The sequence below is a fragment of the Paroedura picta genome, chromosome 11 (genome assembly GCF_049243985.1).
Source record: "Paroedura picta isolate Pp20150507F chromosome 11, Ppicta_v3.0, whole genome shotgun sequence".
Classification (NCBI taxonomy): Eukaryota; Metazoa; Chordata; class Lepidosauria; order Squamata; family Gekkonidae; genus Paroedura; species Paroedura picta.
The window spans coordinates 22,486,403-22,512,007 of record NC_135379.1 but is presented as its reverse complement, the minus strand read 5'-3'; the positions used below and the strand labels follow the sequence as shown (position 1 = coordinate 22,512,007).

At 47.3% G+C, this 25,605-nt stretch overlaps 1 protein-coding gene across 2 annotated transcripts; it reads right to left on the bottom strand.

Annotated features, from left to right (window-relative positions):
- Nucleotides 1-392: 392 nt before the first annotated feature.
- Nucleotides 393-24,606, bottom strand: TAC1 (tachykinin precursor 1). 2 transcript variants are annotated; one of them, XM_077302948.1, is made up of 6 exons: nucleotides 24,457-24,606; nucleotides 24,066-24,287; nucleotides 11,719-11,815; nucleotides 9,379-9,402; nucleotides 5,779-5,832; nucleotides 393-1,058 (listed from the first exon to the last, which is right to left on the bottom strand). In XM_077302948.1, the coding sequence occupies exons 1-6, from the start codon at nucleotides 24,565-24,567 to the stop codon at nucleotides 1,009-1,011; spliced, it is 558 nt and encodes a 185-aa protein (XP_077159063.1). In that variant the 5' UTR covers nucleotides 24,568-24,606; the 3' UTR covers nucleotides 393-1,008. The 2 variants fall into 2 exon arrangements, with proteins under 2 accessions (XP_077159063.1, XP_077159065.1); XM_077302950.1 differs by lacking the exon at nucleotides 5,779-5,832.
- Between the last annotated feature and the right edge of the window lie 999 nt (nucleotides 24,607-25,605).

Genomic DNA, 25,605 nt, shown 5'->3' with positions numbered 1-25,605 from the left:
ATTGTATATTTCAATCTTGGCTGCCACTGTGCTATTTCCTTGGACTGGAAGTTTTAATTGTAGGATGTTTTGCATTTTGATTATGAATGTTTGGTTTTGAATTAGCAGAACCATGTGGGTCTGAAAGGGTTAAATCTTCAACAGTCTGTGTTGTAGCTCTGTACACAGTTTACTTTTTAAATATGTTGACAGAGATCTGCCTTCTTTGTGATGTCTGTTGCATCCATAATGTTTTGTGTCTTTATAGCACTGTCAAGAGATAAGAGAAAACAACCTGATATCTGATCTGCCACACATAAATACAAACTACCAACATGTTTCAATTCTTTATCTCAAGTGTCTTTCTGCTTTAACTCATTCATCTCTCCATGGAATATATGTTGCAAAAATCCTCCAAGTAGCTTTTTAATATTGAAAATGTTAGACACTGTAAAATGCCAGTCAATGACATGAAGACGTCTAAATTCACATTTAAATTTCTCTTTTAAAAAAAACGAAACCCGCCCATATATTTATATATATTGGCACAAAACAAAAATAAAAACTCATGCTGCAATGATACAAATATATTTTGGCTACCGAAATTACAGTACACTGTTGCTATGCACACAAATTGAGGCACTCTTAACCAGTTTAACTTGGTAGTGAAGCAGATATAATTGTTTGAAACCAGCAAAAAAAAAAAAATCAGTTCTTTATCACTTAAAAAAAAAAAAAGAATTTGGTGAACATCTCTTTTACAGACCATATCAAAGAATGTGCTTTGTTGTGAAACACCAACCGATTTCTGTATTTTGTCAGGTGTTGTCACAGCAGAACCCACCACATGACTTCTATGTTGCATGTATCGCTGCCACAGTAGGAGGCGAAAAATAATTTTTATTGAATTTACAATGACCAGTATTAAATAAAGAACTCTCCCATACAATGGCTATTTTATATTACACTAAATTGGCCATTTAAACAAATAAAGTTCAATAAATAATGAGCAGGGAGGGAGGAATGGTCTCATTTGCGTCTCCTTTCGTAAATCTGTGCTGTGTTCCATTCCGAAGATCCTGTGAAGGAAGAGACATGACAACAAAGTGGGAAGAGTTAATAAAGGCAGGAGGAGGGCTCATGTTAGAGTCAGGAAGGGCCTGATTGTGCAATCCCAGACAAAGTTGCCCCATTCTAAGTTCACGGATGTCACTAGTATAGGCTTGATAGTCCTCAAAGGCCAGGGGTAGTCAACCTGTGGTCCTCCAGATGTTCATGAACTACAATTCCCACGAGCTAGTGCCAGCAAACGCTGGTAGGGGCTCCTGGGAATTGTAGTTCATGAACATCTGGAGGACCACAGGTTGACTACCCCTGCACTAAAACACCTTGCTCTATCATTAAAACCTGAGCAGCTGCCAGTCCTTATTATGTACGCATTTTCCCATTCTTTCATACTGTGCTCTAATTTCCAATTTGTTTTCCACTAGCGCAAACAGCATTCGTTACCATATGTTCGAACTGTGAGCACTCCTGCTTGGTAAATGGACTGTTTTGGCTGGATAACTGGCTGGGCTATAGCACGACAGGACGGGGCAGGGAAGATTAAATGTTGGCACGCAATTTCCTTGTTCCCTGCCTTACAGACTCCTTGTTGTTTCAGGACTAGCCTGTCACGCAAAAGGCCTCTGACATTAGATGCTGCTGCCCTTTTCTGCAGTGGCACATCCCACCTTCAGTCTGAAGTAGGAAAAGCAGCTCCACATGAGCATTGCTGCTCATGCTGCCTTCCTCCTTAGCAAACTGCCTTCTATTACTACCGAATATTCAAAAGTCTACAAGGGGGAATGACCATGAGAGCTGCAAAGGGCAGAAAACCTAAGAAGAATTCAGACTGCCTCTTCCTAGTCCCCCTTTCCTTATTTTTCATCATAATGGTATGAATTTCAGTGAGTAAAAATGCAACGAGGGGGAGCAGTTTCTGAAATCTCCCTGATCTTTTCCTCCCTAATTTAAGAAATATATTCACTACTAGTAAAAAAGCCCATTGTATCCAGAAGACAATGGGCGCTAGCAGGCAGGGACCAGAGCGAGCGGCAGGCGAGGGACAGAGCAAGGGACAGGCTACCTGAAAGAGGAGGCGGGTGGCGGCTCCTCGGCGTCTCAAGGTTTTTGGTGGGGAGTCCCAGGCATGGTGCGCTGGGCTGCGGCGGCTCCTCTGCGTTTTTTTGATCTTCTGCGGCTGGGGTGGGGTGGGTTCTTTCTGCTGCTTCTCGGAGGCCACGGCTGGGAATCAGAGGGACCAATCGGCAGGCGCGAAGCACCTGCCGATTGGTCCCTCTGATTGTCTGTCATGAGGAAGGGTCCAATCCGGACCCTTCCTCATCCCGGACACATCCCGCCCCAGAACCCCTTACTATTTTATTTAGTCCGTGGCGCCCGCGGCGCCACGGGCGGTGTACAGATAGTCACAATGACTAAAGGCTGTATCAGTTTGTCTAAGGTCAAAACATTCAGTGGTTCAAGGTGTTTAGTTAAACAGGAATGATCCCTTCTCCCAAACAGCATTGCTATATAATTTCCTCAGGGAGATTTCTCTGTCTTCTTTGATCATTGTCTTTGGGCCTTCAACCAGCAGGTGAGGAATTTGGTTAATCTGGGATACCATGACTGATCCTCCTCCTTGCTTGTTTTTAATTGCCCTTAAAAGCTGATTTTTAAAACACTTGCTGAGAGCCCTAATAAGATGGAAAGGTGGTATACCAATGTTTTAAGTAAATAAATACATACATTCATAAATAGAGATGAGTGATGTTAATAAGATTACCAATTTGAATAAAACTTTGTTGGTCTTAAAGGTGCCAACAAAGCACCTTTTGTTGGTGCTGCTGAATTTGTTCTGCTGCTTCAGACGAACACAGCCCACTTGAATCTATGCTTATGATTAGGACCTAGGTGGATTTTTTCAATAAGTCTTATGATCCATGTTTGTGAGGACACAGACACTTGAGGTGGATAAGGGTGAAACATAAGTGGTCTGAATCCATATATCTATTAATGATGTAAAAAGGTACATGAGCCAAAAACCAGAGGACGTTCATACAGCACAAGAACCGCAAAGAGCCACTGAGCTCCCTGAATACTCTGAATTTCCGGAATAGTTACGATTTCCATCAACATTTTTTGGCAAGGTGTTCGGCATTGTGCTGCCAGCCAAGCCTTCCCCTGCTAAGAGATGTTCTCACAATTAGCTCTTGACTTACAAGCTCTCCAAGTGAATAAATCAGTCAGAAAGCGCTCAAGAAGTGCTCAAGCTGCATTCAGTTTCCCAAGCAATCTTAAGAGGATTTGATCCGTAACATGAAAAAGAACTGAATCAAATGACTTGCAGTTCTTCAGAGGCATTGGCACTTCAGACAGGCAATAAATGGGTCAGCCTAATGCCGCCTTCATTACTGAGGCAAAAATGTATTTGGAACTCTGCAGGAGGCGGGGAAATTCGGAGAGAAGCAGCAGCAGACGGGGAAAGGTTAATGAAGCATCCCTCCGCCTGTCATGATATTGTTCCAGGCATGAATCTGCCTTTTCAAAAAAGGGAGCCCTCCTAGGGATATCGTGCTGGACCAGATGCACCTCAAGCCAGTGTCCATCACAGCCAATCAGTGGTGGTCTTCAGGAATTGTGATGTGAACAGGTGGTGGGAGGAGCACAGATGGGAACTCCCCCCCCCCTTTCAAAATATCCACAATATCCAAGTAGAGTTGGGAATTCAGTTAGAAGTTATCTGGGTGGGGGAAGAATGTTCTAAAATACACTTAGATAAAATGATACTATGGAGTCTTTTGACATTTGCAATATACTACATTGTCCTTGACGTCCTATGGCATGACTCAGAAATAGGGACTTCAAGGTATTTTTTTTAATGTTTCCAGTGAAATACTGGTAACGCTAACCTTGCCTGGTGAATTTATAACTCGGTCACAATTCAGAGTTCACACCCCTTCAGGAAATCACGCTGAGGTGACATTAGGGATGGCAGCTCTGGGTTGAGAAATGCCTTTTGGAGGTGTATCTGGGAGTGGGTGGGATTCGGGGCAGGAAGAAACCACAGTGGAGTATAATGCTGTGGAGCCCACCCTCCAAAGCGGCCACTTTCTCCTGGGAAACTGATCTCTGTTGCCTGGAGATGAGCTATAATGGTAGGGGGTCCCCAGGTCCCACCAGGAGACTGGCAACCTACCCAAGCATGACACTGCAGCAATTATTGCTCCATGCTGGGCCTTGGTAAGTCTGATTAAAAAAAAAAAAACAACCCCCCCCCCAAAAAAAAACACCACCTGGAAACCCTAGTCCAGGGGTAGTCAAACTGCGGCCCTCCAGATGTCCATGGACTACAATTCCCAGGAGCCCCCTGCCAGCATTTGCTGGCAGGGGGCTCCTGGGAATTATAGTCCATGGACATCTGGAGGGCTGCAATTTGACTACCCCTGCCCTAGTCTGAGGGCTGGCATATAGTAGTTTAGTATGGTTATGAATTATTCATGCTCACTTCAGGTGAGCAGCTAGAAATTCTTATATCCATTACAGCTTTTCTGAAAGAATAAGAATTTATTTAAAAAGCGGGTGTTTATATCTTGTGTCTTATATTTTCAGACAACTCATCATCACAGAAAGTGAATCCCAGTTGAGTCTGTCGGTTGGTATTTCCGAGTATACAATCATCTTAATGGCTATTCCTCTCCAAATAAACCCTTCACACAATTGCTGGTGATTTGTAAAACTAAATAGGATATATACTATTGAGGGAAGGAAGCAGGTAGGCTGAGAATAAAGTCACCAAGCGTTGTAATGCTAAAAAAACTATCTCCAATGCAAGATTAATGGTTCCAGATGTTCCATTAGGTGATTGGCTCCTCAATCCACATCCTTATCCATGATTCCTCTATATATTTGTGAAACAGCCTGGTGGGTAGAACGTGTCCGGCTGTCCAAGTTGGAATAGGGCTAATCAGGGTGCAGCCAGCAAAGCCCCTGCAGCTCCCGCCCTCCGTCCCTGGACTCTAGCCTCTTTGCTCTCATATGCACCTCTGTGCCTGGAGCCAGCAGCAGGGAAGGGGAGAGGGCCCTGGGCAGAGGGTCGTGGTGGAGGGCCTGCTAATGAGGGCCTCCTGGCCTGCTTACTGCCTGCTAAGTAGCTCTGTCCTGGGCCTGCTAACAAGCTGGCCAGCCCCTGCCCACCCCACTTGATCGGGCTGCGAGCTGCGGCCCAAAGCCACCTTAAGTTGCCTTCCAGGGGAGGGGACCCTTTCAAGGCCCATTCTTAGGAACGGGCTTTGAAGCTAGTAAAGAAATAATGGAGATTCACTTCTCCCTCATAGTCTTTTTAACATGTTTGTCAATAATCTCTTGAGGGGTGTAGTTAAATAAATACCTTGTGGACTAGCAGTAGTCCTCATACTCTACATTTGTAAATTAAATCATAACAAAATAGTATCATCAGAATACCAGGTTAATGTGTCATTAGATTTAACCATAGAGGTATGTACTGGTATCAAAGACATTCAGAAGAATGACATCTGCTAAGGGAAAGGTAGTAGAATAGGCGAAACTGGACTAAAGGCACTTTGAGGAAATGAGATTGAGTTTGTACTCGGGTGGGTACTATTCAAGATTTCATCTACTCCCAAAATATCAGTCTCCCTTTTCTTGTCAGAGGATATATTCTCAAAACCCCTAGAAAAATAAAAACAGTACATTAAAAAAGTTGAACTCTAAGACTTATCTGTAGTTCATACATACCAGAATTTAAAGATCTTTTGCCCATGAGTCCAACAAATGAATCTGTTTTATGTCCTGAAAAATATATTTGGGGTATTTAAAAACATTTAAAATATGCCTTTTTGTGCGGTTTTGGGTTTTCAACATGAATATGAGCTAGAATCAGGTGCTAGAAAAAACTGAGCTACTGATCCAGTTTGCTCCCTTGCTAGGTCTCCCCATCCATGCACACAGGCTCTGATCTATTCCTTGAACAAGCAGTTGCCAATTTTCACTTATTTAAAATGGCTTTGAACAGTAACAAGAGATCAAAACCTGTGACTGAGCTTGGAGGCACCTGGTATATTTCTTTCTTTTAAAGTACCCTGGATTTTTTTTTGAGCGGTGTGCTTCTCTACCATTTCTCATGGTCAACTATCTAATCCTATGACCATTAGTGGCCTCAGAAATAGGCTCCTGGCACGCCTGTCCCTAAAGGATTTCTCTGTTTCTATCAATAGAGAGGATGGGCCCTCACTTATATGGAGCTGCTTCTCAATTAAGCTGCATGGGCCCAAGAGCTTGGTTCATGCATTGCACTCCCCTAAGACAGGGGTAGCCAACGTATGGTCTTCCAGATGTCCATGGACTACAATTCCCATGAATATCTGGAGGACCACAGGTTGACAACCCCTGCCCAAAGAGACTTCACAGGGAAGGCATTTTGTAATTCAACTGCATATAAGAATGTGTTCCATTTCAGAGTCCTTTGGGGAGGATAAGTTTAACTTCCTCTTGTATTAAGAGAGTCACAAACTGTGTCTCTGTCAGAGGGATGAGATTCTCTTCGCGTGTCCGAGGCTACCTATGAGAGTTGCTGTAAGGATAGAGGAATGACAAAAATTTAAAACCTTAAGCAGCGATGGAGCAGATGCAGGATACCACCCATGCTAGCATCTCTTTCTGCAAATGTTGGAAAATGCACTTTAGAAGTAGATTTTCCTGTTTCACGCAGGAAAATCCAGCTGCAAAAGCATATTCAAAGAGCATTATCCAACATGTTCCACCCATTTCTTTGCAGAGGAGATGGGTCAGGGATCTTTCTGATTGCTGCTCTTGCACCCCGGGGAATATTTCTCCCCACCAGCCACCAGGGTTTTGGCAATGCGCTGGTTTAGCAACCATGACAGCAGTGACTGGCACCCCCTTGTCTGTGCCATCTCTGTCCTCCCAACTTTCTACTTGCCCCTGGCTTCCTTCTGCCTCACTTCCTCCCTGCTGAAGCACAGCCAGGTCATGCCAAGGCTTCATGGCCACAAATTCAGCAAAGCAGGAGATGACCATCGCTGACTTATGTGCGATATGTCCTATTTCTGTGAGTCTTACTGTTCTTCTTGCAAAATTGTCTTCCCTTTAAATTTGATACAGTCTAGTATCAGACGGGTGGAAAACTGAATGTGGCAAGAAAATGTTGGTTTGAAGGACTGGAATCCACCTCTGTTCACTATATTTCAATACTTTCCCTGCACTCTGGTAGTGATGCTGGAAGGGCTATTTTTGAAGGGTGAGGAATTACCGTGGTCACTTTCTAAGGCTCCGATGCTGCAGTTGACTGGTGCTGCCTGCTGGGACACTTGCTTTTGCCCCCTTTTGCCTGCTCAGCATACCCAGTCCCCCTCCCCCCAGTCTCTGAGCTTCTGTTCTTCAGAGGAAGCACCCTGTGAAAATTCATCTGGATTAATATGACAAAACATGAAAAGACTCTGCTGTTTTCTTTTTTAAATGGCTCGGATTTGCAACGGCATCTGTCTCAGCAGAGATTTTTGCCCAATCAACAGGATCAATCAATACAGAATAAATGCCAAGGCTTTCACGGCTCAAACCTCTTTTGTATTTGAACGATCTCTCGCAGACGAGCATTTTGACAGGAGCCAGGAGGTACGGAGAGGAGAGTTCAATGAGACAGCTTTAACAAGTGTTTAGAAGGCGATCTAAGGATTTAATACAGCCACCAGTCAAGAACTCCGGGAGCCTTCTAATCTTTGGTGCTGCATAATACTACATGTCTGTCTGGCAACATCAGTCATATTGGAATCCCAGCTTCTGGATTTGATCTGAAAGCTCCAAGCAGCTTCAGGGGAAATATGCTTGACGTGTCACTATTGATGTGCTTCTTCTTTGGGGAAATACGGTGGAACAGTCCAAGCTCCTGTTGAACGGGCTTATGTAATAGCCTGTGCATCCCTTGTGTGCCCCATATGAGAATTCAATTATGATGATTAGCTCAAGTTTGGATTTAGATTTTGACATGAAGTCAAACCCGGTGACATTTGCGTACATGTGGGGTGGTTGCCAAGTTTCTCACAGATGAGGATGGAAAGAGTTATACTTAGGGATGATCTTGTGTTTTACATAAGAGCCTGAAAATTCTAAAATGGGAACCAGTGGGCATAAAGTCAGAATCCAGTGCCGTGCCATGCAGAGTGACTCCATATTAAACCTATTGTGCGCTGGAGCAACTGGAGCAACTCTGCATAGGTTGGCAATGTAAATGGAACAATTTGAAAGGAGGGAGAAAAAGGACATCTTTAGAAATTGTGAGTAGGGATGGGCACAAATTAGTTCGCAAACTGAAATTCAGCCCAAGTTGGGGCCAGTTCCAGTTCATGAACTGATGTTCAGGGAAGGTGCCTTCCCCAAACATTTACCAGATTTGTAACCCTTTTGGCTCTGCTGTTCAGGGCCAGCCATTAAAACCTGACAGCTGAGTGGTGAAGGGTCTGCTGGCTAGCTATTAGGTTTAAATAGCTGGCTAGCAGACATTTATCCCTTTAGTTTTCTTTCTCTGCCATTCGAAGGGGGTAGAAAATGAAACAGAAGGGTTAAATGGCTAGAAGCCATTTAAATCTAATAGCTGACCAGCTGAATCACCAAGCTATTAAGTTTAAATGACTGTGAGCCATTAAATCCCTCAGTTTCCCTACCCCTTCAAATGACTTGTATTGGCATTTTGCCCTGTCAAAATCCCTCCCCTCCTCAAACCCCACCCTCTGCAGACTCCACCTCCAAAGTCATCAGAGTTTTCCCAATCTGGAGCTGGCAACCCAAGGTACCCATCAGGTTCCCTTAGTGAAGCCAAGCATGCTTGAGAGGGCTGTGATCAATAGGGCAAGCCCCTCTCTCCTCCTTGACAGCCTTTCCCTTTAAGGTGAAGCCTTCTGTCAGAGACACAACAGTTCCTTAGGAGGCTCATGAAACCAATGGTCATGTCACATCAACCTCACTCAGCAGTGCAACCCACAGCACACTCCCCCCCATCTTAGTCCATTAAGATCACTGGGCTTAGAAGGGCGCAACACTGTTTAGGATTGCACGGCAAGTCACTGCGTCCTTTCGCTGGGTTGGGCCCTGGCATTCCCAGACAACCCTGGTCACTCGCTGGGGTATGTTCTTGGCACACAGTCCCGCTGCATTTACGCAGAGTCCCTGACCCAGAGTGATTCTTGCTCATGCTCAACCCAGCAGGATTTCAACGGCTGCATTGGCCGACAAGCATTCAGAATCAGGTGTCAGGCAGCCAGAAGGTTGAAATGGGTGAACGGGCAGGAAAAATGGGAAAGCAATAAACGTATGTCAACTTACTTTTGTGAGACAGGGGGCCATATCCTGAGAAGGAAACACAGCAAAAATTAGACATTAGCTATGCCTGGTGCTCAAACAGTGTCATTGTATTATTGTCATTTCTGGAGGTGGGGGGGGGGGGGCAGATCACTTTCTCTGCAGGGCACTTCCACTGCCTGCAACAGTCCTGAGAAATTCATGGCCATGTCACAAGGGGCACAGTATGCCAGGAAAACGTCCACCAAAGGGCTTGCTCTCTCCCACTCGCCTGAGCAACCGGGTGGAAGGCAGAGACCTTGCCTTGTCCAGGGAGGGAGCCATCATGGCTGCCTGGCAGGAGCAGCGAGGGACCTAGAGAGGGATAATCCTCTGAAGGAGGCCTAATCCAGCTACCACCTCCTAGAGAAAGAGGGCTGCCATGCCCCAGCCATTCAGGGCCGGCGATGGGTCTTCTGCGTTTGTTCCACTGACAAAGTTGTTTCTGCATTTGGCAAACAGAGGACTGCCGGTTACGAGGCACAAACCAGTCCTTGGGCTGACATGTCCTTTGGACTCTGCCCAACGGAATTAGAAAAAGAGAATGGTCTCTTGTACTCCTCATGTTTGCTTTAGGAGAGACAATGCTATAAACACCATTGTCTGGCCTTCTTGACGCAATAAATCTAAAGTGCAAACCAGTTTGCTTGAGTGGCATCACTGAGGGGATAATCGTGTTGAGGATTTGATTCATGGAGAGACCAAATGACAATTCTTGGAAGAACTCCACTTGAACCATAAACATATTTATTGGGAAATGTCCCACGTAGTTCAATGGAATGCTTCTAGAACAGCCGTAATCCATTAGAGTTGCCAACTCTGGGTTGGGAAATTCTTGTAGTTTTGAGAAGGCAGCCAGGTGAGGGTAGGGTTTAGGGCAAAGAGGAATCTCAGTTGGACACCTTGCCAAAAAGTCTACCTTCCATAGCAGCCCTTTTATCCAAGGGAACTGATCTCTGTAGTCTGGAGATCAGCTGTAATCCCAGGATATCTCCAGACCCCACCTGGAGGTTGGCAACCCTACCTGACAGAACTATTACATGAAATTTTAATAGCTTTGTACTGCTTTGTTCTAAACTGCTCTGGAGATCCTATGAATGAAGGAGGGGTAGGGTGGAAATATTCCAACCACTGGATTCTCTTATTGTTATGTCATTTCTATTTGAACTTTCTACTGGGGAAGTAAAGGCAGTGAACATAGGGGCTCCCCTGAGGCAGTGCCAGCTGAAGCCGTAGTGCTGCTTGAAGCTGTGCTACCGGGGCATCTCATCTTCTATGTCTCCTCATGCTCCCGGGCTGCTGCTGCTTAAAAAGCCAAACAATCTGAGCATGTCGGAGGGCTTCCTAAGCTCACTCAAGAGTCCTTCTTCCCACGAGACTTGAGAAAGAAATCTTGAGAGTTCGGCAAGCCCTATAGGGTATGTGCTGTTTCTCCACTCCTGGTTTGGGATGTGGGCAACGAGGTGGTGCACAAAGGGGGGCATCCAGGAAAACTGCTGCTTCTCCAAACCCTATGCCTGATGGGATCACCTCACTTGTCCAGACGATAGAGCTACCCCTGTCAGGAGCTACCTCTCTCCCATTTAAAGCATGGACTAGACCCAGCTTGGCCATATCTAGATTGCTCCGTTATGTCTTTTGCACTCTGTTTGGGAACCACAACATGACAGGAGGAGCAACTCAGGAATAATAACTGTGTGCTGTCAAGTTGCAACCAACTCATGGCATCCCCAGGATGATGGGGCTTTCAAAGTAAGAGAGGAGCCGAGGTGGCTTCCCAATACTTTCCTCCGTGTAGCAGCCCCTTCTTTTACAGTAGTTTCCCACCCAAGCTCTAAGCATGGCTGACCCTGCTTCACATCCAAGATCTGATGAACCTTGCCTAGGCTGGGCTATCAGGCTGCCGAATAATAACTGTTCTTCCCAGGGATTTCTCAATCCCTCGTCTCCAGCCTGCCTCTCCTACTGAACCGCTTGTCGATGTGGCCTAAGTCTGGACCTGCCCATGAGAGAAGAAAAGAAAATGCATGACTGCAGCCCCCCCTCCCCCCACCCCGGGACTGCTGACAAGAAGAATCCTTTGGCCAGAGAGGAAATCAGTTGCTTCTGTCTTTTGCCTGTCTCTGGGCACCCTGATTCTACTTCATAAATGTGGCATGCTAATAGCAGGAGGGTTTTCTTTTCGGGAAAAAGCCACAGTCTTCTCCAGAGAGGAGAATTTAAAAGAGAATGTGGCTCAGCAGCGGCACCTCTAAGCCAAGATTCCCACGCAGAGTAAATCCACCGAGCTGTTTTTAAAAAGAGAGAATCCCGAATGGGCCTCACCAGCATCTCGCTTTCCCATTAGGCCGTAAAACTGCTGAGGTCTGGGTCGCCTGGCGATTCTCTGGAGAAGATGCTCGAAGGGAAAGGGCAGTTCCTCCTGAAATAGAAGCGGTGCATGATGAGTTGACTTGACGGTACTTATGGCCGAAGGGAGCAAGACAGACCAGGGCATCGTAAATCCTGCGGTTATCCCGTATCACGTAGGCCTTGTGGCCTCTGCTGCTCGCTTTTCTGACCTGTTCCTTTCTGAAATCTCATGGAAGAGATTGTTCTATTGCCCTCCCAAAGGATTATCTTCCATGCAAGTCCAGATCGTGAACGAGGCAGAATCCAGATACAATTTTTCACTGTTAATTGGGAATCAGAACCCCGCTGCTCTTCTAGAAAGGGACCACGAGGGGGCAGTGGAAATACAGAGTCAGAAAACACAAAGAACTGCCGTCTTGGGCTGAAACAAACGCTAACCTGGGAGCTCCATGTATAAGCATATGTGCGTGCGTGCATGCGTTTTAATACCACATCAGCAGGATTCAGACAAGGGCTGCAATGCAACTGAAGATCTGGGAGTGGGGCATTGGTTGGTTGGTTCATCTTCCAAACTGAAATGGCCCAATGTAGCCACTGTTTATCCATTAGAGAAAAGATGGATATAAGTACAAAGAGCCATTGAGTTGCAGCTGACCTCTGTTCACCCCATAGTATTTTCAAGGCAAATGATTTAGCAGAGGTTCATTGTCTACCTCTGCAAAGTCTTCCTTAGTGGTCTCCCATCTACCACCCACCTTAGATGTGCCCCCCACACCCACACACTTCTTTATCTGAAAGTTAGCTTCAGTATTTAGCTTCCAGGACGAGATCAGCTGATACTGTACTATTCCACATCCCTACTTAGAAGGTGCAGGTTCTGCATATATGGCTCTATGTTTGCTCTAACAGGTCAGGAAGAATGACCCTGGGTGTGGAGGGTTAAGGCAACTCTCCCTTCCAAATCCTGTGCCACACTTGCTGCTTTAAATTGGAGAAGATGCTCGGTGCACATCAGGCTACTATCACAACAACTGTGGTTATGCAAGGTCAGACTCATGCCTCCTGTCTCTCAGCTCATGTATAAAATACCCAGGGGGAGGAGGGAGGTCAACCAGAACTAGTAAGTGGCATGGGGTCCAATGGCTACATACTTCTTTGCCAGCGCTATAGCTTTGGTCTGGTTTCCCCTCCCCTTCCCTGTGACTGCTGTTATCTTATTTTAAAATTATTATTTCAGTAATAATACAAAGAGAACAATACAGAGAAAGAGAAACAGGCTTCTTTTTCTTTAAAAAAAAGAGAGGAAATAAGGTTTCTTACAAGAGTTTACCATGAATACTGTTTTGCTGAGAATTCTCCAACAACCTAATTCATCTCCACTTTGCCCTACATTTATTGACTTTTCAACACACCTCCTAAATTCATATATTAGATGCAAGCAAATTTAACAAACCATTGTCTCAGCCTAGGATTATGCATGTGTTGAGCCTGCAGGCAGTTTTGGAATTATGAGAAAGGGCTGCGGACACCCTCATAAAATGGCTGACGTAGGTGGCAGAACAAGTCACAAAATGGTTGCCATGGGGATGGGGCCCAATACGAAATAGCTGCCAAGGGGGCTCAGGCGGATCATAAAAGGTTGAAATGGTCCCCACAATGTTGGGAGGTTCCAAATCAAGTATTTTCCTATGCTGAAGACAGCTGCCCCTGAAATGGGTGCTCCCTGTAGATGCAAAGTTCATGTCTTCCGGATATCCTGAACCACTTCCAGGTTTGTTTACTGTTTCCAAAGAACATGGAGGATTTGCTCCTTGTGAAGCTAAGGAAAAGTTAGCCAGTCCCAGAAATAACAGAAAGTTTGTGTACCATCCTCACTTACTGGACCAGTGGGAGGAATCCCCAGGGCAGAAATGCTGTTCAGTGACATCAGTATGTGAGGTGATGCTGAGGGCTCCCCCCATGACATTTACCATCGGGTTTCTGGGGATTTTCGGTGTCACCCTATATGCACTAACAACACAGCTGGGGTTTTGCTTGGATATGATGTCACACATTGAAGGTCGTCATCTCCGCCCCTTGCCCCACCCTAACACTCCAAGCAATGCCAAGGGATGGTCAGGCATCCCTAGCTTCTGATGCACCTGCCAAGGATGAGCTTGGCTCTTTGGTATTCAGCCAGCTGGCAAGGAAAGGCCTGAAGATCCCTGTTTTTCTTTTGCTCCATCGAAAGCCATTCCCTGGAACTCAGGGGGGGGGGGGAGGAGGTACCAGGAAGCACATGAACAGGTACCATGGTGCCCACAGGGGCTGTGCTGAAGAGCTCCAATCAGGCATCTCTGGCATTGACCAACGTGCTACAAAACTCAGTCTTGCAAAAATCTGTCTGGCAAATGAACACCGACATTTCTGGAAGATTGCAAAGAGATCAACAAGGAAATTACTGAGTTAGCTCTCAGTATTGTTTCTGAATTATCTGCATTGTCTCTTGTCTTTAGACTTTTTGCAGGACTGTATTCCTGTGCCTTACCCACATTTTTCACACATCTTACTACATTTACTACAACTCTCAGACAACCTGTGAGATGCTGAGTTCCACTGCAATAAAATTTAGCATATTTTTCTCAAGAGAGTGACACCTTGTCAATTCCATGGCTGCTTTTAGAAGAATCATAAGGGATCGTGCACACTATACTTAAAGGTAAAGGTAAAGGTATCCCCTGTGCAAGCACTGAGTCATGTCTGACCCTTGGGGTGACGCCCTCCAGAGTTTTCATGGCAGACTCAATACGGGGTGGTTTGTCAGTGCCTTCCCCAGTTATTACTGTTTTACCCCCCAGCAAGCTGGGTACTCATTTTACCCACCTCGGAAGGATGGAAGGCTGAGTCAACCTTGAGCCGGCTGCTGGGATTGAACTCCCAGCCTCATGGGCAGACAGCTTCAGACAGCATTTCTGCCATTTACCACTCTGTGCCACAAGAGGCTCCTACACTATACTTATCTCCCCTCAAAAGCGACTCAGAAACTCTCACTGGTCCAGAAGGCCATGGCTCAAATGTTAGTGGAAGTGAGATGGAACATGCTTGTAACGCCCCCCCTCCAGTCTGCAGAAGCTCCATTGGCTCAACCATCTGCAACCAGGCCCAACTGAAGGTGTTTGCTGCCTCAGTCAAAACCCTGCATGGTCTTGGCCCCTCTTATTTGTGGAATAGCTTGTCTCCCAATGCACCACCGTGACAACTTTACTCAAATCAGCAGGGGCTTCTGAAAGTGCCAAGTGGCCAAAATCAACAACTGCCTGTGCACGTGCTTTCTCCGTTGTAGCTCCTGCCCTTTGGAACAGCCTGCCCAAGGAGGTCAGGAAAGCTCCCACTCGCCCTGCCTTTCCTAAACTATGCAAGAGAGCTTTCCTGCACAAGTCCCAGGGTTGCACTGTACAAAAGGATTCACAAACTTACTTGAAGAAATGATTGAGGTCTAAACCAGGGGTAGTCAACCTGTGGTCCTCCAGATGTTCATGGACTACAATTCCCATGAGTCCCTGCCAGCAAATGCTGGCAGGGGCTCCTGAGAATTGTAGTCCATGAACATCTGGAGGACCACAGGTTGACTACGCCTGGTCTATACCACTCCTTATAGCTTATTGTAAGAAGAGAAGAAGGAGAGTTGCTTTTTTTGTATCCTACTCTTTACTACCTGAAAGAGTTCCAAAGAAGCTTACAAGCTTCTTTCCTTCCTCTCCCCATAACAGACACCCTGCAGGGTAGGTGTGGCTGAGAGCTCTGAGAGAATCGTGACTGGCCCAAGGTCACCCAGCTGACTGCATGGGGATGTAGGGGGGATCCTGTTATGTAATTTCTGTACTGCTTATTGCACCATGTTCTTTCTAGTAGCGCCAGACTTCTAAAATCCCAGCGCACTGATTACTCAACGCCGCATTTTTGTGATCATACTGACTCACTTGGTGCAATATGCCTTAAGTCCCTGTGAAAAAGGTGAACTATGAATAAATAAATCTGAACAAAATAATGAATCTGACATTTCGTGTCAAATTGCTCCTGATACTAGAGTTCTGGGGCTGGCAGCATAAAACTGCACCCTCTAGATTCATTAACTTCAGTAGGTTAAGCCATCCTTCCCTTTAGGATTTGCCCTGTAAAACTACAGCTGTTCAACCTGCCCCGAAAAGCAGCTGCAGGAGGAGGCCGAAAGTTTTAAAAATGACATCTCCCACAGCTTTGAGGACAGCCAATGCCTTTCCCCATTTTAAGCCCCCATCAAGGGGAAAAGCACTATAGATACTACATAAGCACTATATGTATGTCTTTTTCTTCCAACCAGGTTTTTAAATAGTGGGAAAACTTCTGCAAATGGGAAAAGGGTGAGGAAAGTGTTATCCCCAGCACCACAGTTGTATTCTATATCAACCCCACCCAACCAGCTGTTTCTAAGAGCCAAATAACACGTCTGGGGTTTCGGCCCTTGAACTCTACTGCAGTTTGGTGATAGAGGCACTTTGGAGCTGCTGTTGCACATGTTGAAGTTCTTGACGTGGGACCCACGGTGGAAAAGAAATGTCATGTCCATTGTAGCCAAGGGAGACTTTGCAGGACTGAGTTGCTTGGATCAAAAGCTAACTTTCAGATAAAGAAGTGTCTGCGTGTGTGTGTGGGGGGGCACATCTAAGGTGCCCCAGTCCCACCCTCGTGGCATGTTCCTGATGGGCTGAAGCAACAGGCAGTGAGTCAGGGCTCAATGTTGTTTTCAAGCTGCCACATGCAGAATTGGGCCTCAGGGGAAGAAAACCTTTGAGAATTCCCACAAGCAGCTGTCTTAAAGCACACGTTAAGGCCACAAGCCAGTCCACTGTGCCACATCCTCAGTAGTATTACAAATATCTGTTGGATTGCCATCTGTATGAAAGTTTAAACATACCAAATTCTTTAGAGGAACTAGAAAACTGATATATTTTTTAAAATGACAGGGCTGACGTGACTAATGTAATTTCCAATCTGGAAACTTCCCCTTCAACCCCAAATGTGTGGTGTGGCTAATCAATAGTGGGGAAGAGGCATTCCATACATTTCCAAAATGGGCTTCCTTTTATAATTAATTCATATGTACCAGAATGGAGCCCAGCCATTAAAAACAACCATTTCTACAGATCAGTTTCAGCTTTGCAATTGAGCCATAGTTTATAAGATTGTATCAGCTGGTCCTTTTCAAGATCTAGAAGCAGAGCTGTGTATATTAAACAACAACAACAACAACAATTTGGTACCAATGGAAACAGGATTCAGTGTGCAAAGTAGAAGAGAGAGTCATTCTGTGATCTACATGAATTATCCAAAATCATGGAGTATGCATACATTTGCTCCTTTTCCTTAATTTATTCGGCAGCTGCTATTTCCCCTTGAGGAGCAAAACCCCTGAAGGGTCTCATTCCTCAACAAGTGATCTACGTGCATGTGTGAAGCAGGCCAGATAGTTTGCTTGCAATTTTGGTCAGCCCTCGCTATGCACAATTATTAAAAAAAACATTTTTTAAAAAAATGATGATGATGATGAAACCATTGTTCCATCAAACTACCGGGTCTGAATAGGTGTCTGTCGAGCCACAACAATGGAGAAGAATTGGGCTAAGACCAGAAGGATCTTGATAAGTTGGATCATGTTCCAAGAAGGGTGACAAGAATGGTTGAAGGGCTGGAAAAGAGGGTTGGGTAGCCTGGAGGAGAGGAGGGCGAGGGCTGAAAGGACAGCTGTGTTTAACTATGTAAAAACCAGACATGATGAAGAGGGGGCCGACTTCTTTACTGCAGCTTTAGAGACACGGACTAGGAGCAGTGGGTTCAAATTATGGGGAAGGAGGTCTCTCTTAAATCCTAGAAAGCATTTTCTGATGGTGAGAGTTGTTCATAGATAGAATATGCTGCCTCAGAGGGTGGTGGAGTCTCCTCCGTTGGAGATTTTTAGGAGGAGATTGGAAGAGCATTGGAAGAGAGTCAGGAATGTATGATTTTAAGTCCCAAGAAGGTGGAAGGTTGGACTGGATGGCCCTCTGGGGTCTCTTCCAGCTCTGTGTGATTCTAATTCTGGGTGACTTTTTAACTTCTCTCTCAAAAGCAGCGGGTGACACAAAGGACAAACCTTCAGGAGGGATAACCAACTCATGCCTGTGCTGCAAATGGAGACAGCCGTCGCAGTGGCTCTTTTCTCTCTGCCGCGCAGCATAACCTTCCCCAGGATGGTTGCTTTACATAATGCCCGCTGAAGGTCGTGCATTTAGGAGTCGAGCATTGAACGCTCTTCCACTGTTCGAAACAGTTGAATTTTTCATATAATCTGCTTTAAGGTTTTCATAGCTCCGGCCCACATGACTTCAAGCCTATTTGCTTTACATAATATCGTCAGAAGGTCTGATTTTGCAACTGGTACCAAAGCCCTTGTTCATTTCTTGAAATGGCTGGAATGGCCAGTCAACCATCTTTTCTGCCCCACCATGAGGGATGCCAGCCTCCAGGTGGGCTCTGGGGGTCCTCTGGAATTACAGCTCATCCCCAGACTACAGAGATCAGTTCCCCTTTGGAGGATGGAATCTATAGCACTGCTCCTTACTGAGGTCTCTGTCCTGCCCAGGCTTCAGCCGAAAATCTCCAGGAGTTTCCCTGCCTGGATCCGGCAGCCCTACCCATCATTCCTCTGACAAACCCAAGAGTTCTCCTTTTTATTCTCACAACTCTCTTTAGGGTTTATACTGAGAAGGAGTGATCGGCTGAAAGTCACCTAGAATGCCAAACAGACAGGTAACACTGATGGTTTTAATGGGGAGGTCCTAAATTAGCTACAAATACAGTGCAAGCTTTGTCAGATTCTTTCCTAAGGTCGTTGCAGCAAAACTGAACTAAAAATGAATTTGTGATCCTCGCGTTGACAGAGTACTGGCAATGGGTGGTGGGGGGGGGGGAGAGTTTTCTGAGCCGGCTAATGGGCTGACTCACACATGCACACATGTCACTTGTGATCTCATGTTTAGTCAGTTGTCACTTGATGTCTTTCAGCTCAATGTACGGACTGATTCCATCGAAGTGTACAGCATCTGAGGTGTGAAGAAAGATGTTTCTTCTGTGATGGCTTTTTCACGTATTTGAGTCATCCCGAAGTTGCGTGCCTCAAGGGCTGAACATGTATGCATGAACTCATGCTGGGGTGTGTGTGTGTGTGTGTGTGGTGCCATGACTAATCATCCACTTTGCATGCAGAATGTTCCAGGTTCAATTACAGGCATATCCTGGCAAAATGATGTTAAAGGCCTGTACTTGAGTCCATGGAGAATCCCTGCCAGTCAGAGGAGACGACAGTGACCTTGACAGACCAGAGGACTGATGCAGTACAAGGAAGTATCTATGTGTGTGTTCAAGTATTTATGTTTAGGAAATTATGTTTAGGAAAAAGACAAACTAATTTAGGAAATTACGGTTAAAAGGGCGAAATTTAGGAAATTACGTTTAGGAAAAAGACAAAGTAATCTTAGGAATCATGTAATAAGGGACTTGGGACATTGGGTTTTACTTCGGTGTTACTGGGATAAACTGAGTTTTGAGGATATTGTTTTTTCCACCGCGCATCATTAGTGAGCTTTTTACTGTGTGTGTTTTATACTGGGATCTTAATTGGGGTTTTAATTGGGGGTTTTATGGGGTTTACCCAGTTACTGTAACCCGCCACGAGCCGTAAGGGAGTGGTGGGCAATAAATCAAATAAACTAAACCGAACTAGGTTTTCCCATAGAATAAGACTGATTCAGACAACCTCAATTCTCTTCCTTCAGCAACTACTTGTTTCTGGTCAGTAGATAATAATGATTTTTTTTCCTGACCTGGTATGCATTTACTCCAGGGTACAAGTAAATATAAGGAGCAGCATTTATTTCTTTAGATATTTACATCCTGCTGATCTCCCCAGTGGAGACCACAAAATGCTTGCAACATTGCCCTCCCTCCTCGTTTATCCTCACTACATTGCCCTCCCAGATCCTAATCCACCATAAACACTACACCACACTGGCTCTCACTACTCAAGATGCACTAGAGCAGGGGTAGTCAACCTGTGGTCCTCCAGTTGTCCATGGACTACAATTCCCATGAGCCCCTGCCAGCATTCACTGGCAGGGGCTCATGGGAATTGTAGTCCATGGACAACTGGAGGACCGCAGGTTGACTACCCCTACACTAGAGTCTAAGGAAGGGAGATGGCACAGAATAGCCCCATCTGATCTGATCATGGTACCTGGATGGACGACCGTCAAGGAGGACTCTGCAGAGGAAGGCAATGGCCAACCACCTTTGCTTCTCGCTTGCCTTGAAAGCCCCTTGCTGGAGTCCACAGAATTCACTTGCAATTTGATGGCACTTAAATACGTACTGGAATCCCTAGATTTGCTTCTCCTTCATGAAATAAGCCCTGTTACTGAATGAGCAAATGGGTTCCCCACCAAACGTAAGATCAGCACGCTGGAGGAGTAGTGGCATATTTACTCAAAAGGAAGACGACCCAGAATGTAAGATGACCCCCTTAAAAATGCTATACACAAAAAATTATTGGCTATAACTGTAACTCTTAGGTGAATGTAAGCGCCCCCCCCCCCCTCTACCTTTTGATGGTGTGCCTGTGGGAGGGGGGGGGGGAAACTAGTCTTCAATTTGAGTATATGCAATGCTTAAAGTTATATTTAAAACCCATCTGCCAGCGCTCTTAGTCCTTCGCATCCTCTCCGACAGTCAGAAGAGGGTTTTGGTCCCTTTCCTTTTTCTGCTCACAGAAGGGGACTGGGATTCTGGCTCCCTGCACAAAATTACTAGGGAGTGAACCACTCCCGCCAAGACCCTCCCGATTTCTTTCAACAAGTTACAAGGAACAAAACTGGTTCCAGAGACACTCCTAAACCAATTCAGTCCGAAAGCTGAATTGCAAGTACAAAACCTCACGGTATTCTCCCACAGCTGTTCCAATTTCCGATCGTCTGGATGACAACTGGAGAGGAAACAGAATCCTCTTTCCAGTTAGGGTTTCGCCCTCTCTAGACCCCGGTAACCTTGGTAAAACAAGACTAAAATAATGGTAGGGGGGGGCATGAAGCGCTGGACGATTCTTTATTCTTCTCAGTCCCACGGTTAAAATCCGGTCCTGTCTTCTATCTCAGGGGTAGTCAACCTGTGGTCTTCCAGATGTCCGTGGACTACAATTCCCATGAGCCCCTGCCAGCATTTGCTGGCAAGGGCTCATGGGAATTGTAGTCCACGAACATCTGGAGGACCACAGGTTGACTACCCCTGTAATCTATCTGCTTCTGCCTTTGCAAGGGGGAAAGGAAGAGGGAAGTGCCGGGAAGGCTGCCAGGATGATATGTCTTTGAGAGACCACCAGTGGAGAAAAAGGCCCGTGTGGTCCTCAAATGCAGGGAGCAAAGGCAATTACGTGGCAAAATACAAGGGGACAAGGGGGAGGGAAGAAGAAGGCATGCACTCTCCAGAAGAGCTGAGGGCGAAATATGCCCTGACTCCATTTCTCCCTGGCAGGAAACCCTTGGAGTGGGAAGCTATAAAGGATGGAGCTATTATCCACTTGTGGGGGACAACCTATCAATTCATCATCCCATAGGATTCCCATTAATCTTTCTCTTTCAGTCTGAGGCCAAGTACATGCAAGGCACAAGCTCCAGCAAAGACAAGATTCATGATTCAGTCCCAGCAGGGGCTCCAAAATGCAACCTTGAAAAGGGTAGATTGGACGTTCTAGTCCCATGTTATTCATATGTCTGTTTTTGGTAGGAAGGCACAATGAGGGACTAAGCCCAAAGTCCATGCTCAATAGGAAGAGTTGGTAGTTGCACACTCCTTTCTGTGTAGATTTCCTGACACCCCAAGACATTTCTCCCGTTACATCCTTACATATGTATATCTGAAGTGCGGTCATGTCACAGCCAAACGACGGTGACGCTGTAGGGTTTTCAAGGCAAGAGAAGAACAGGGGTGGTTTGCCATTGCCTGCCCCTGCGTAGCCATCCTTGGGGGTCTCCTATCCAAGTATTAAGCAGGGCTGACCCTGCTTAGCATCCCAGATCTGATGAGATCAGGCTTGCCTGGCCACCCATGTCAGGGCTGTTAAGAATATACCCAAGGGCTTTTTAAAGTGCATATGTCGAAGAAGAAAAGTCGGTTTTATGCCCCACTTTTGAGCCTTAAGGAGTCTCAAGGTGGCTTACCATCACCTTCCTTCCTCTCTCCACAACAGGCACCCTGTGAGGTAGGTGGGATGAGAGAGCTCTGAAAGAACTGTGACTTGCCCAAGGTCACCCAGCTGGCTGCATGTGGAGGAGTGCCCAGTGCCGGGTTACCGGGATGGGTGGTATACAAATAATAATAATAATAATAATAATAATAATAATAATAATAATAATAATAATAATAATAATAATAATAATAATAAACCTAGTTCTCCATATTAGAAGCCACCGCTCTTAACCACTACATCACACTGGCTCTCTGTACAGGGTGATGTGTCGCGCCTAACAACTTCATGCATCAGCACACTAAATTCGCTGCATCTCCTTGTCAAGCATGTGTGGGGTATGTTTCCCCTGCGTGCACTTGGCTGGCTATGTAAACTCAGCCAATCTGTGGAATGAGGCAATGAGATGCAGAGAAAGGGAGCTACCTAAATCCCCCAAGATCTATAATTTCTATAAAAATAAATTTACCTGCCAGGTGAAATTCAGCGGTAATATCCATGTATTTCAAGGTGGGGCTTTGCCCTCCGTAAAGGCTGCTATGAGTTTGGTTCTAATTTACACCCAGATTGCAGAAGAAGTGGATGAAGGCTGGCTACCTCTAGGTTCTCCTTCCCCCCAACCCCCAAGCCTGGCTTTAAAGGCAGGGTTCAGTTCTTGGGGAGAAACCTGAAGCACAAATCAGCAAAATAAAGCAAAAGAGATCCCCACTAGGAAGTGTGAACCTGCAGCTGGATAGCCTGGACAAATGTCTACCTTCACAGGGTCAGTGAAGCCACTGACAAGCTGAAATTTAAATCAGGACTTGGGTTTTTGCCTAGAGGTGAATGGGAGAGGAAAAGCCTGGTGAGAGGAAAAGCGAATCACTATACATTGTCAGGCAGTTGCCCAAGAAGAATTTGGCAACGGCACAGTGGTCCAGAGGGAATCCTCCAGAACAGAACTGGATGGGAGAGGGATCTCATTGTATGAACTGGCACTTGAGAGTCCTTCTGGGAAAAACAGCGGAGCTGGGCTCTGGAGCACAGAAGACAAACTGATCCTCAGTCCCATTCCAGCCTTCCCACAAGTGGAGGTGTGATTTCACCTGAGAATGACCTGGATTCTCTGCCTGCATGGAGGCCTGTGGTGGGGCTATGCTGTGGCCAAGAGGGGAAAAGGAGGACCAGGAAAGAACCACCGGACAATACTTGCCTCCTGGTCTTTCACAGCTGGCTGGTACAGATGCCTCGGGGCAAACAGATGCTAGGGTGTCTCTCTCTGTGTGTGAGTATGTGTGGCTCCTGGAGAGGCAGGTCATTCTCCGCCCTGCCAAGGAGACCTGCCTGGGCAGTGGGGACCCTTCTCGACTCCTGGGACGCTTGGTTGATTGGTGGTCTCATCCTGCAATCCTCCTGGGCATATTCCCTGCCTAGAAGCCATTGGGGGCACTGAAGCCTGGGGAACCCACAAGCACAGGGGCAGGAATGTTTATGGATGGGAATTTATTTTTCAGTGCAGCGTCGGGGGTCCCGCAGCTCTTCCTCTAAAATACTTTCCCTCCCCACTCATATGCAATAACTACTTTCCCAGTTCCTTGACGGCAGCTGTGCAGTCCGATCGCCTGCCTCTTTGTTCGACAGCTAGCTCGCTCGGCGTCCGTTTCCTCCTAAGCCCAAGTATCTCCAGCCCGCCATTTCACGTCCCTCTTGGACCTCCGACCCCCTGGCTCCTCTCCCGGGGCGGAAGGCGCTTTCTCCGACGGCGCTCTCGTCCCGGGGAAACGGGGCTTGGATTGATCAAGGCGGACAGGCGGAGCGGGCTGGACTCGAGGCGTCCCGCAACACCCACCGGGGCCAAGGCGCCTCGCTGTGACCAGTTCAGTCCGCACCTCGGTGAACCCAACAACCTTCCCCGACGGGACGGTCCAACAGCAGCGCGACCTCAGACCCCCCGTCCCCGTCCCAAACCCAGAAGTACCACGGTCTGGGGGGGGGGGCTCCCTGCCTCTCGCTGGCCCGCCTGCACGAGCCCCCTGCCGCTGCCCTGCCTCACCTTGTCCTGGTCGCCGTCGGACCAGTCGGCGAAGTAGCCCAGCTGGTCGTTGTCTCCCAGCTCGTCGGCCAGCGCTTGCGCCAACACCAGGGCCAGCACGGCCAGAGCCACCCAGAGCTTCATGGTCGCCGGCGGGTCTCCGTCGAGGGGCGTCCGGGCAGAGCGCGCCGCGAGAGCGAAGCCGTCGAGCGTCCGGCGGACAGTCCCTTCCTCGCCTGCTGGCTGCGGCGACAGAAAGAGAAGGGTGAGGCGGGGAGGGGGCCGGGCCGGGCCGGGGGTTTCCACGCGCTGCTCTCCGCGCAGCCGAGATCCAAGCGCCGACCCGCGCGTCTCCCCCCACCCACTCGGCAGTCTCCGGGCGCGAAAGGCGGGCGGGCGGGCGGGCACTTACTGCGCGGCTGCTGCCTGGGCGGCTGGAGGCACTCGGGGGAAACGCCGCCGCTTTATAGTCCTGGCGACGGGGAGGGCTCGGCGCGCCTGCCGGGGTCCCGGGCTTGAGCATGTGAGTCACATGGCCAGCGCCCCACCCCGCAGCGCCCGCCACCTGCCCTGCCCTCCAGCCTCGCCTTGCAGGTGGCCCCGCGGGAGGGGGGGGGGAGGAAGGGGGGTCCCCTCCTCCGGGCTTCCCTGCCTGCCAGCCCATGGCGGGCCGTCCCCTCCTCTTTCTCCCGCCGCCCTGTCCCGGGAGGCTCCGGCTGAGTCATCCGAGCAGAGCCAGTGACGCATCCGGAGGGTCTGGGACCCGGTCTGGTTTGAAGCAGCGCCCCGAGGCCTCTCTCTGCTCAGTTCCAAGGAACCCACACGTCAAAGAATCTCCTTTTACTTTCTAGAATATATCATGACTAAAAGGAAGCATGGATTGGCAAAGGGCAGCCGGACCCCTCTGGACTTGGCAGCAGATTAGAACTCCGAGCAACTCCAGAAATCGAGGCCAGGTGGCTTGTGAGTTGAGGGACAGCCTTTGGTGCATTCAGCGCTCAGTCAGCGAGGGCCACAACTCTGGCCAAAGGTGCCCATTGCCTAGACAGGAGTGGGTGGAGAAGAAGAGTTGGTTTTTATTCTCAAGATGTCCCAAAGCAGCTTACAAACACCTTTCCCTTCCTCTCCCCACAACAGGCCCCATTTATCAAATGGTGGAAGAACCTACAAGAGGCTTGGCCATATTCACCTTAGTACTGACCAACAGGCAAGAGCTGGTGGATGGGGTGAAGGTGGTGGGGACCCTGGGAGGAGAGTGGCCATGTCCTCCTAGAATTCCTTTTGAGACTGGGGGTGGGGCAAGGAAGTTCATAGTCAGATGTGTATGTTAGACTTTTGTAGGGCAGACTTTAATAAATTCAGAGACATTATGAGAATCATCCCATGGACAAGAATGCTGAAAGAGAAAGGAGCAAGAGCCATTGCCTGCTCAAGCCATGACTATTTCAGCAAGATGGAAAACATGGTAGGGGATCCAAGAAGCCTATCTGGATGAACAGAGAACTTCAGGAGCAGCTAAGGAAGATAAAGGAGATGTTCAAGAAATGGAGGGAAGGACAGA

Bases quoted from the DNA above. Each gene is read 5' to 3' on its own strand.
- TAC1 (XM_077302948.1), bottom strand. From the start codon at position 24,567: ATGCTCAAGCCCGGGACCCCGGCAGGCGCGCCGAGCCCTCCCCGTCGC. The intron at 24,288-24,456 runs GTAAGTGCCCGC...CTGTCGCCGCAG, and splicing joins GCCCAGGCAGCAGCCGCGCA to CCAGCAGGCGAGGAAGGGAC. The intron at 5,833-9,378 runs GTAAGTTGACAT...TATATTTTTCAG, and splicing joins TGGCCCCCTGTCTCACAAAA to GACATAAAACAGATTCATTT.